Below are 13,277 nucleotides of genomic sequence, written 5' to 3' on the forward strand. Positions count from 1 at the left end.
CAGGGTTCCGATGGCAGCATTCAAACTTACTCAAATGAACCGCACTAACAGAGCACTGACACCAGAGTTTGTTTTAATCAAACCAAACACGACAAGGTGGGAACACACCCTTAAAGTGGGAACTAAATGCCTTTTCCAACTTGAAAACTATTTACAGTAACAAGGAATTGTTTATTACACAGAATCTGTGCCAATGTCACCGACCATAATTATGTGTAGTGTAGTTTGACTGTAGTTTTGGCTCCTCCTCTATGCATCCTTTAAATCTTATAGAGCTTAACCTGTTGTATTTAACGCAAAATATTTTTAAAGCTGCCAAAATGCCACATTTCCATTAGAAACTTAACTCTTCTAATTTGAGATCTTTTTTTCATTTTCCCAACAGGACACAGAATGCAGTTGCGATAGGTTATAATAACACTATTTCGATAACATCAGCTTCACAGTGGGTGTTTCAAACACTTTATAATTTGAAAACAATGCTTGAGCCATTTGAGAATCTTTCAGCATCACATAAACATTTCTTTTAGTCTTTTAGCACCAAATCATTGCTCCCTTCTTGGTCTTATGTGTACTGGTGCATTCAGCCAAACACTAAGAATCAACACAGAAGGAAAGCACATGAGGGGCACATAAACATGAGTTCACACTACTCAGAAACCTGTCTCATTCAAATCAAACAGAAGACAATGATAACAAGGTACTGAGGCAATTGCAATCAGCACACAATACACCAGCCACCATTTTCCCCACCAGCAGCAATGAGTGTAGAGAGGCCTTTGAGAGCTGTGCTCAGTGATGGGAACAATCACAAGTGTTTTTGTGTGCAGACGCAGAGAGGTGGGTGAAATGCATCACTGAAGTGTGCTGATCAGCTGCCTGCTAAACTGTCACACACACACACACACACACACACACACACACACACACACACACACACACACACACACATTCACGACATGAACCACAATGCAAAACAACACCAACTGCAGTCGGGACAAAGAAAGCTGTTCAAATCCCAAATTAAACCCTCACAAATGCTAGCATCCTCTTCCAAATGCAAATCCCAACTCCTCTTTCTCTCTGAAACAATGCCCTCGGCATTCAGCACCACAGTCTTTGGTTTAGCCCAATGAGCAAGTGGAATACTTTTAAGGGTACCAGAAATATAATCAAATGCTTTTTGGAGTCAAGAAGTGGAGTGGCAGATGTGTAGCTTGCAGGTTTTCAAGAAGTAGATAATCAAAATGTAATGGGTAAAAACCCTTCAAGAGGCAACATTTTATCCACTTTATTTTTGCAGCAAGTCACTTCAGATAAAAGGGTCTTCTAAATGGCTACTGACCTTTAAGACCAAGAAAGTGTCTATGGTTTCTGAAACTACAGCCACATACAACAATGATGCAAAACTAGAGCATATGGCATTACTCCACTGCTAATTATTTAATCTCTTTTCCCCTGTATGGGTTCAGCAGCTGTTCACAACTCTCAGGTTGAGGATTCATTTTCCTAAACTGCACCCTAAACTCATTCCTTTTAGTTGCAGTGATAAGAACCAGTTGTTTCTTGTTTTTTTCCCTCATTCCCCATCTGAACATCCATGTTCCTCAGGTATGCTCATTACAATAGCGGTGGTGAAAAGTGGACAGTGTGAGGCCCTTGAAATGTCTAGTTGTCAGGAGGTTGGGAATGTCAATTTGACTTATAACAGCCTGTTCAGCTTGTGTTATACTGTGAATCAGCGTATCTGCACAAGCGATAGCTCTTAAATTAGTCGTGGAAATGACAGGGAACAGCTCAAGATGTACTGAAGTGAACTGTACAATTACCTGCACAGCAGGAATTCGCCTTTAGTTATGGCCAGGGCTTGGTAAGGTGTTGAAAGCAGGCTTAAGAGTCATTGCATGCATATACTCTTCACCTGTTCAGTGACATTCACAGCCTCCAGCATGAGAGCACGTGAAACTCAGGTCCCTGCTACCTTCCTCCACCTTCTCACAGGAATATCCTATCACTCTGAGGGATGACAGCTCTAGAAACATGACATTTAAGCCCCACTCTTGTTCTTTTTATATTCATCTATCCATCCGTTCTCACCTGAGTAAAGGCCAAGGCCTTTCCTGCACGATTCTGGCCAGGCAATCAAGTAATTATGAGCTTGGATAAATGTCTCATGCATCCATTGTTCTTCCGTAGAGAGTGACAGGCACTTTCAGAGATAAATAAGGTGTCTTCCTTCATTTTGGAAGGGTCATTTGTTGACCTGATGTCACTTTTCTCAACCTTAATCACTGTTTTGAGCTCACACTGAGCCTCAGGGGTGACACTAAAAACCAAAGACACTATAAACTTACAGTGTATAGAAACAGTTGAATTTTGTGTTACATTGTATTCTAACCTATAGGGTTGTGATGGTGATTACATTTTCCCACTGGTTAACTGACATGTGACAACACTGGTAATATCGGTATCACCAGGGAGCTTAAAAATGCTTGTGCACATTTTACTTTCACTTTCAAATTAGCAGAAATTCTGCTATCAATTGCTTGAATGGACAACAACAAAACAGTACAATGACAAACTCACTTATACAGGGTTTTTCCTACATTTAATTTTTTTTGGCGGCCGCCAAAAAGATTTTTTGTCCCGCCAAAGCCTTATTTGATCTGTAATTGGGTTTTGTGAGTGAAGCAGGCTACTGACGGAGTGACGGAGAGAACGAGCACAGCGTCCCACCCCCGCGCGGGCACTCTCCGTCTTCAGTCCTGTCTTTGCTCTCTCCCTCACATCAAAATCAGCTGATCCCAGGGTCGTCGCTAGTGGAGTGAAAGGTGGTGACGATTATAGGGGCACACGGCCGAGGGGGTGCCCCTGACGATCTCAACCGTCTGGCTGAGGCCAGCCTAAAAAGACGCTCATGACAGTTGACAGGCCACTGCTGCTTGTGGTCACAAAAGCTTACCATTTTCACGTTTTTTTAAGCCTTGCCACTTGTCGATTTAAACATCAAAAAGAGTTTAAAGCATTCAAACACGAGACGCGGAAAAAACTCAACTGAGAAGCTGTTATTCGCGCTGTGTTCGGTGAGCACGCGGAGAGAGAGTCGCATATCACGGACAGCGACACTGAACCGAGCTCTCCTTTGTGAAGTTCTCCTTGAACTTCCTCCTGCACCTGAACGAACAACTACAAATCGCAGTTTAAACAAACAGAAAAGGATGTGAAAGAGCCCAATTCAGCACCGCGGTGTTCTGGTGTTCAGAGCTCATGCAGAGAGAGGCGTCTCAAAACGCTTGAACACTGAATTTGCCTTATTTTGCTCTTGTACCGTCAAATACAAATACCGTCAAATTCATACCGTCTTGGAAAGTATGTTAAAAAAAACGGTTATGTCTTAAGTGAAAAGAAAAAGTTTAGAAAAAAATTTGACATATTATATTGGATGGATTCATTGTCTCTTAAAGTGACCGCGCCTAATTTAGCTATATAGCTGCTGTAATGTTAATCCAAGTAAATGAAAGAAAGAAAGAAAATCACACACTGCTCTTGACTGAATTACTTTGTAGTTTTAACAATAATTAATGCACAGTCAAACCAGCAATTATTCAGACACCAGATATATTTTTTAATATATTTTTTTAGTGCAGGACACTATAAAAGAACATACACATCTGAAATGAGAAAGTAAGTCTGCTTACCCCATTTAGCAAGAGTGTTAAGTAAAATTAAGCCTTAATAATCCACCGTATGTATAGGCCTATGACAATGTGTAGTAAATTACCTATAAAATAATTTAGTTTAAAGTTAGACTGGAGTGAGATGAAACTACTGTAGATCTGTTGCTATAGCTAGCTGCTAATTTTATAAAATTTTATATGGTAAAAAAAATACACTATTACACCTTTTAATGTTGCATTTTTAATTGATATGATTATACTAAAATAGTTATCAGGTCTATCAAAAAAGGATTTTATCTTTCTTAACTATGAAAGCCAGTCATGGAAAAATGACAGCTTTTTTTGCAAAGAGGGCAAGAAAAGATGACAGTGATCGTTTTTTCATGAATAGGATAAAAAAAACTGTTTCTTTGTATTTGTTTTAAATGTAACATTTATTGTCACTATTGGACTTGCGGATCATGTGGGTACTAGGGTACTCTTGGCTGTGTGTGGATGACCATGTCGGTCAGCCACCACCGAAGACGAAAACCCTGTTATATTAAACATTTTTATTAACAAAACAAATACAACAAATAAATAAGAAATATAGAACAGTTTAGCAATCTGAATAAGAAAGCTGGAGCCACAGCATACACCTTGATGTAAACTAAAACAAAAAAAATTACACAAAGTTAAAAAAAAGAAGTTAAAAATCAGCAAACTGTGGACCCCCCCCCAAAAAAAATCCAAAATCACCTTAGACAAACAGCAAAAGTCAACAGGCATTTCAAAATCTGAAATATAACCAAATGCTTTCTCATTTTATTTAAAATTCTTACCTCACTCTTCTTGTCAGTCAGCTCAACTCACTCTCCTCACAAGATAAATTAAATCTGATCAAATTAAATCTCCAGCTGCAAATCTGTGATGCGACTGCCATTTGGCATGCTACATTGAGCAGCCAGGTTAATTTTTTTAAATTGTAGTGTCTGTTCTTTAACTGAACTAAAAAATTAAAACAACGTGTGGGCGGTGCCATGGGTGGGCAAGTGACGTAACCGATGTTATGGCTTAACACCAGTAACAGCGTCAACACTGACAAGCCTACTAAACTGGCATGATGCAATAAATAGTGTTAAATCTAAAATAGATCTATTCAATTTAAACTTTTTGTTTTAACCAGGCCGCAATCTAATTGTTTAGAAATACCACACAGAATAGTTGTAAATTAATAAATCAAATGTACAAATATGTTTGTCCGATTTGGTCTCTTCTTGCAGTAATTTGGTCAACATTTCACATCTTCGGCTTCCTACCCTGCCCATTTCTATACACCATCTGCTCCGTACAAGTGTTGCTCAACTTCTCTGTCTTCTCAGAGTCAGAGACTGCTCAGCTCTCCCTGAATCTCATTGCTTTCATCCATTCTCTTTTGCTACTTTTTCTCTTTCCGTTTTCACAGTCTTGTTACTTTTCATCTTAGTCTCTCACTTTCTGTTCCTCTCTCTATATAACGCATTTTTGAAGTGATATAGTTTCAGCGGTGTAGGATGTCTGGTGGATGGCTGCAAGGAAGCTCCACACCAAGACACGGCGGTAGCGGCATTACTTTGGATTAGCGTGCCACGCCTCCTTACCAAGAGACCTGCATCGCTCTCAGTGAAAGTCACATTTTCTGAGCAGAAAAAAAAAAACATCAAATAGAGAGAGAGGGGTAAGTGAGAGAAAGCACCATATGGTTTCAAAAATTCTACTCAGAACACAGGGATCCTTCAAGGACTATAACAATCTGTCTGAGAGTATGAAATGAATAATGAAAAATCAATCTGCCGTGCTGGGTGTAAGTGTTCCGTGTTTGATTGACAGGTCAGTGTTAGGCATAAATCAATGAAGATGCAGGGAGCGCTTGTTTATTATGCCACACTAATGAACGGCAGGAATTCCATGCAAACACAAAATGTGCACGTACACACAACAGGGTCTATCAGACAATGCAAGCATTTTTTTAATAAGGATGGAGTGGAAAAGTTGTCAAGCTGTTTAAATCAAACTTCACATGTTTTTGTGTGCAGCTTGCACAGTTGTTGATATGACATCTGACATGGCTCTACAAAGGCACTTAAAAATTAAAATTTTAAGAAAAACAAAAATTTTGGAGTGCAGTCAAAGTTGAGTTGTTCTTCAGAGTCTAATGCATTAAGTCAAGTAAAATTTACTTGTGTAGTGCTTTTCAGAATGCACACCATTTCAAAGCAACTGTTATGCAGTTATGCATTTGCCGGCTTCTCCTGCGCCGCTACTTAACAACGGGTAAACAGCTGCTGGCTTGATGACACAAACGAACCACGGTTCGGATCCAAAAAAGCATATGTTGTTTAAAATGCATATTCCAGGTTAGAGACCCCACTGAGTCGATGTACAGAAAAATAATGTAGGAACTAGATTTTCTTAAACTATACTTTAAAATATGCTATTAAGGCTTCTGGAGTCGTTTTTGTGAGATAATTTTATTTCCGCATCTGAAAACCGCCAAAACTGGAAGTGACGTAACGAGAGGGAGAGCGGTCCATAGGAAAACAATGGATTGCAATGACAGTTCGGACACTGGGGAGATTTTAAATGTTTATTTACACTTATGACGGACCACAGGATAAGACAGAACAACGGTCAGAGGAGACAAATTCAGTTATGTGAGGAGGTCTGTTTTGGTGACAGACTAGTGTTAGCTTACAGATATACACACGTTAGCTAACAATATGTAATAAGGCAACAGCAAAGCTAGTATTGGTCGTATGAGTACTGATACTTGCCAGTGACAGTCGTTAATATCCCGACACTAACGTTACGTGATATAGCGGTTTTTCATCAACGAAAAGAAAGAGATGAACATATTTTTGTTTTATTATTAGTGGGAAATGTGAGTTCATGGTCACAGCTGATGAAAGTCAGTGCTGCGGAGAATTAGATGCATACTGGGTCTTAGTGGAGAATGTGACCACCACACCACACCACAGCATCTGACTCTGTACCCAGGCTTTGAGGCTTGCTGTCTAAACCCATATGTGCTACAGACAGCCTATATGCACTTCAGACTGGAGCATGGACCTCTCCAGGCCAACAGACACATGTATGTTTAGGGCAGAGATCATGTATTATTCTGGGCTTAATACTTGTATGCAAATTAAAAGATTTAAATTTTAAAAACATCTGAATAATTTTTTTTTCCAATCACAAGTTGCCTATATTTAGGTCACAACTACCTGTAAGTCACAATTTTTGATGCCATTGGTATAAGACAATTTTGACAGCATACAGACAAGTTGTCCGCTGGGCCGATGGCATTCTGAGCAGGCACATCAGGAAGCCCTTACCTGCATGTGTTGTTTTAGCCATTAGAAGACCATTTCTAGATAAAGGGTTTTGAATTTCCCCATTTTTGTTACAGTTAGTAAAAAAATAATCACGATCATAAATTGTCTTACTGCATAAAGCTTGTTTATGAAGTTTACATAGATCACATTCACTGCTGACCATGCTTTTCCACTTGGCCTCCGTCACATCTGCATCTCCATTAGGAGTGAAAGCTGGAGTCCAGTAGAGGTGGTTACCTTCACTGCTTCAGATCTTTACACTCCCTCATTACTTGCATTGTCTCCCAAAGTCTTATAAACACACCACATGACAAAAAAGTAAATAAATAAATACCGATTAGCTTTTTCATATGGTAACGTCTTAACACAGTATAACATTATTGCTAATGCTTACAAGCTAGCAGCGGTGCTTTACAACAACCTATATACATCTCATTGTGACTCAGTATTTAATCAATAATGTTAACTGATTTGGTAGGTAGCAAATGTTTAAAAACAAGACTTATGGTGGACAGTTGACTTTTTCGTGGAGCAGGACCTGAACCCGTTGAAGGTGCTGTGTGCATCAGCTCTGAGTCTCACTCGCTTGCTTCGGTATCCCACGTTGAACTGCATCATATTCCCGGGATGATAATCCTCTGGTGTAAAGTGATCACTAAGTTACACACCACCACGTTTGTTGAAGCAGAAGGCTCGTTAGATACAGTCCTTTTTCTTGTTAGGAAACCTGTGGACTCGATGTCCTGACAGGCCTCCACAAACAAAATAATTTACCATGACTATGATAAATTGATATAAAAATTACTACTGAAAACCCACTGATTCATGCCTGCTCAAAGCATAACGAGGCACACGACTCCCTCTTGTGACGTATGATGAAAAAAAGCCGTTTTTGAAAACTGTCAAGGAAACGGTCACATTGGGGCCGTTTACACCTGGCCACTTCATGCGTTTTCTCAGATCGGATAGCTATCCGATCGTGAAAAGACCAGGTGTAAATGCCCTCCAAAACGCATTTGAGACTGATTTGAATCCGATCGCTCAAACCACTTCAGGAGGTGGTCTGGGCCGCATTCCAGACAAAACTAGACAAGTGTAAATGCATCTGGTTGTTAAAACCACATATGTAAATTGTACTCCTCCCCAAAATGCTAAAAAAATAAACGTGTGAGGGCGTGTTATAGGCTATATGTAATGTTATAGCCAGATATGACGACGCTACTGGAACACGCACCACCAGATGAGAAGCTGAGCATATATTCATTAAACCAACGTGCAAACTATCGCAAATCAAAGTGAAAGTAAGTCGCGAACGCTTAACACACAATCATCATCATTAATAGTAGAGAAATGAAATGATCTTACCAGTGCTGTTGCCGCGCTCTCTTATTGCGGTCTTTGATTTTGAAATTTTAGCTGATGATCAATAAAATGCAGCTCATATCTGTTGCTTTCGGTGACGTGCACTCCATTAAATCTGCATATAGCGCGGGAATTGAAGATCGGATTTAAATCCGTTTCGCAAAAACACATTCATGTGACCAGGTGTAAATGGAACCGTTTTGATAAATCAGATAGCTATCCGATCTGAGAAAACCCATGAAGTGGCCAGGTGTAAACAGCCCCATCTTCTTAAAAATTTGTGCACTCATGTCTTGTAAAACATTTTTAAATCCATCATTACCGGTTCATATGGTATTTTCATACAAGGTTATATATTAATTTGAAAATGTTTTTTAACCAGCAATATGCACTTTAAGAACAATAACATCATTTTGTATCAGAGGAATAATTGAGGTTCCACCAGAATAGATATTTTAATGTGTTTGGTTGACTTCTAACACTGCATAACAAAGGAATTAAAACTGAATGATCTAATACTGCTCTCCTCCAGCTTATTATCTCCTTTGTAATGGATGTCTGAGATGTGTGTACCAGAATCGCTGGTTTGTATCAGCCGAAAATGAGTGTCTTAATTAGAAAGGATCCTCTAGACTGAGGATAGATAGATAGATAGATAGATAGATAGATAGATAGATAGATAGATAGATATTTTTATAAAAGAGAAAGATTTTATGAAAAATCAATTATTTAAAGCAAATAAAAAATCCACTGCAATAAAAAAATAAAAAATAAAAAAATGTTATTTTGTGTTGGGGCATGTAAAACCAGAATTACTAGATCAACTAGGCCAAGAGAAAATACAAATCTTAAGTTGTTATGATCAGGATTTCAAGCAGGGTTAAAAGTGTCTAGTGTTTCCGGCTTGATTTACAGTAGGGTAAATGTGAGAGGGGAGCAGAGGGGAGAGGAGAGGAGGAGAGCTTCATTTTGGCATCTCTTTCCACTCCTGTCCTCCCACACACGTGCTATTCACAGACTCCTCACAGCGAGCTCAGAGGGCACTGTACTCGCAGGGATTAATTCACATACAGTGTTTCAGCTGTCAGATACATTCCTGCTTTTCGTCTTCCAGCTTAGCATTTAATGCCATAACAAAAGAAGAGGGAACATCTGGCAAGACATACGAGACAATGCAGGCTGCAAGGAAAAAGAATCCAACATAAGCCTAAATTAATTTCCCCAATCACAGCTGACGCATCTCCATCATAATGAATTGAACAGTGACAGACGCAGGGTAAAGGCGACTCGACAAGCATCTACAAGGACTTCTCGAAGGGGCCTTCGCGATTGTGCGAGTATGTGTGTGGGTGTGTGTATGGCAAATCTGTCTACCTCTTGTGTAAGACAGCAAGAAGGTGAATGATATACTAGAACATCACTACAAGCCTCATCCAGCATTATGTCCACATACACAAATGTAGCAACTCTTAAAAAATATAAGAGATAAATCTTTGATAGCACTCACCTGCCCGTGACTGATGAAACCATGTTTGTGTGCAATCCTCTCAGCCTCCTCTGCTCCTCCTTCAATGTGGACGGCCCACGTGTTGGTGTAGATGTCTTGGCCTGAAATCAAGCGTGTCTCAGCAGCCAGGCGGAACAGGTACGCCCCCAGAAACAGCAGCAGGGTCCAGTGGCCCTCCATGAACAGGAGTGCTTCGTCTCCAAGCCTTCTGGTGATGAAGTTTGTTTACTGCATCTGTGGGCTGCACTGTGAATTCAACACTGCAATGACCTAGAGAAGACAAGACAGAGTGTCAGGAAAGAAATACTAGTGCACCAAGAGGCTCGTCGTTTTCTATAAAGCTCAGGTGACCTAAACATAACTGTTCTGTCAGAAAACATTCTCAGAGGGACCGTGGCGAGTCATAAATCTTCATAAAGGTGTCTTGAGTGCTATTGATAGTGTTACACCAAGGGAAACTGGGATACAAACAACATTTTGTAGGACAAGGGGAAGGCTGTGTGTTTCACTTGTACCCACTTGCAGCTGCTTGTATCTAGAGCAAGTTCACAAAAAAGGACATAATATCTTCTGCTGATGTTGCTTGTCTTTGAGGAATAGTTCAAATACTGTCATCATTTATTTATCCCAAGAGTCATCCAAACCTGTAAGACTTTCTGTCTTTTGTGAAACTAAAATTTGTAGTTTTCTATGCTCTTTCATGCAATTACAACCCGAATTCCGGAAAAGTTGGGACGTTTTTTAAATTGTAATAAAATGAAAACTAAAGGAATTTCAAATCACATGAGCCAATATTTTATTCACAATAGAACATAGATAACGTAGCAAATGTTTAAACTGAGAAATTTTACACTTTTATCCACTTAATTAGCTCATTTAAAATTTAATGCCTGCTACAGGTCTCAAAAAAGTTGGCACGGGGGCAACAAATGGTTAAAAAAGCAAGCAGTTTTGAAAAGATTCAGCTGGGAGAACATCTAGTGATTAATTAAGTTAATTGATATCAGGTCTGTAACATGATTAGCTATAAAAGCTTTGTCTTAGAGAAGCAGAGTCTCTCAGAAGTAAAGATGGGCAGAGGCTCTCCAATCTGTGAAAGATTGCGTAAAAAAATTGTGGAAAACTTTAAAAACAATGTTCCTCTACGTCAAATTGCAAAGGCTTTGCAAATCTCATCATCTACAGTGCATAACATCATCAAAAGATTCAGAGAAACTGGAGAAATCTCTGTGCGTAAGGGACAAGGCCGGAGAACTTTATTGGATGCCCGTGGTCTTCGGGCTCTCAGACGACACTGCATCACTCATCGGCATGATTGTGTCAATGACATTACTAAATGGGCCCAGGAATACTTTCAGAAACCACTGTCGGTAAACACAATCCGCCGTGCCATCAGCAGATGCCAACTAAAGCTCTATCATGCAAAAAGGAAGCCATATGTGAACATGGTCCAGAAGCGCCGTCGTGTCCTGTGGGCCACGGCTCATTTAAAATGGACTATTTCAAAGTGGAATAGTGTTTTATGGTCAGACGAGTCCAAATTTGACATTCTTGTTGGAAATCACGGACGCCGTGTCCTCCAGGCTAAAGAGGAGGGAGACCTTCCAGCATGTTATCAGCGTTCAGTTCAAAAGCCAGCATCTCTGATGGTATGGGGGTGCATAAGTGCATACGGTATGGGCAGCTTGCATGTTTTGGAAGGCTCTGTGAATGCGGAAAGGTATATAAAGGTTTTAGAGCAACATATGCTTCCCTCCAAACAACGTCTATTTCAGGGAAGGCCTTGTTTATTTCAGCAGGACAATGCAAAACCACATACTGCAGCTATAACAACAGCATGGCTTCGTCGTAGAAGAGTCCGGGTGCTAACCTGGCCTGTCTGCAGTCCAGATCTTTCACCTATAGAGAACATTTGGCGCATCATTAAACGAAAAATACGTCAATGATGACCGCGAACTCTTCAGCAGCTGGAAATCTATATAAGGCAAGAATGGGACCAAATTCCAACAGCAAAACTCCAGCAACTCATAGCCTCAATGCCTAGACCTCTTCAAACTGTTTTGAAAAGAAAAGGAGATGCTACACCATGGTAAACATGCCCCGTCCCAACTATTTTGAGACCTGTAGCAGAAATCAAAATTGAAATGAGCTCATTTTGTGCTTAAAATTGTAAACTTTCTCAGTTTAAACATTTGCTATGTTATCTATGTTCTATTGTGAATAAAATATTGGCTCATGTGATTTGAAAGTCTTTTAGTTTTCATTTTATTAAAATTTAAAAAACGTTCCAACTTTTCCGGAATTCGGGTTGTACAAGAATGAAGCTTTCATATATCAAAAGTGCATAAAAGCACTATGAAAGTATTATAAAAGTGGTGTGATCTGTATTCAGAATCTTTTGAACCCATATAATAGCTGTGTTTGAGATAAAGATGGAAATTTAAATAATGATTCACTAAAAAAAAAAAAAAAAAGGATTGTTCTCCTAAAAATTTTAATAAAATATTATTTCATTACAAACTTGTATAATCATATATATTGGTAAGCGTTTTTCACTAAAATTGTATTAATTTGCTTAAAAAATAGCATACTGTTTTCTATTTTATAATTTTGCATTTTAATGTATTTAAAAGTATTTTTTTTTCATTTTGTGATAGTAAAGCTGAATTTTCAACAAAATTACCCCAGTCTTCTGTCACATGATCTCTCTAATAACCCAATTTGCTTCTCAGGAAATATTTCTTATTATTATCAATGTTAAAAACAGCTGTGCTGCCTAATTTTTTATTATTAATATATATTTTTTTATTATAAATTGTAACACTTTTTTCAGGATTCTTTGAAAGAACAGAACTTACTTGCTGGATAGAAGTACACACACACACACACACACACACACACACACACACACACACACACACACACACACACACACACACACACACAAGAAGTCACATGAATTACTTTTATGATGTGCCTTGAATCCTGTTTCTACCAGAAGATCATTCTGGGAACAGCAGTTATGGTCAGGGGAAGACAGGTGTTCTACACAAGGTTTTGTCACCATATACATTGGAATGATGACCGTGTGGCTTGAACATTGCACCATCCATCAAAGAAGCTTTCTGAAATGGCAAAAGGAAGTCCCATGAGAGTTAGGCAGCTCCTTAGAGACAGCTCAGTTATTGCTGACTGCATAAGTAAGCTCAAAGCTTGGCTCAGGGCTTGAAATATAACCCCAGACGCCCTCTACAACAAAACAGAACATGAACAATAAAGCCTGGCATGTGCATTCGAAGGCAGCAAGAGTGCAAATTCATAGTACTTCCTTCTAAAGCAAAGGCGTGATGCACAAGGTCTATGAATAGTGTTAAAATT

General features: G+C 39.2%; 1 protein-coding gene across 3 annotated transcripts in view; it reads right to left on the reverse strand.

Moving 5' to 3' along the window:
* The window catches only part of LOC132133192 (furin-like), a 108,976-nt gene that overhangs the window by 93,266 nt on the left and 2,433 nt on the right, over window positions 1–13,277 (reverse strand). For all 3 annotated transcript variants that reach the window (XM_059545950.1, XM_059545949.1, XM_059545948.1), the window contains exon 2: window positions 9,900–10,169. In XM_059545950.1, coding sequence (XP_059401933.1) covers window positions 9,900–10,079 — 180 coding nt within the window. In that variant the 5' untranslated portion in view covers window positions 10,080–10,169. The remainder of the gene's footprint in view (window positions 1–9,899; window positions 10,170–13,277) is intronic.

Source organism: Carassius carassius, chromosome 50, assembly GCF_963082965.1.
Source record: "Carassius carassius chromosome 50, fCarCar2.1, whole genome shotgun sequence".
In the NCBI taxonomy this organism is placed as follows: Eukaryota; Metazoa; Chordata; class Actinopteri; order Cypriniformes; family Cyprinidae; genus Carassius; species Carassius carassius.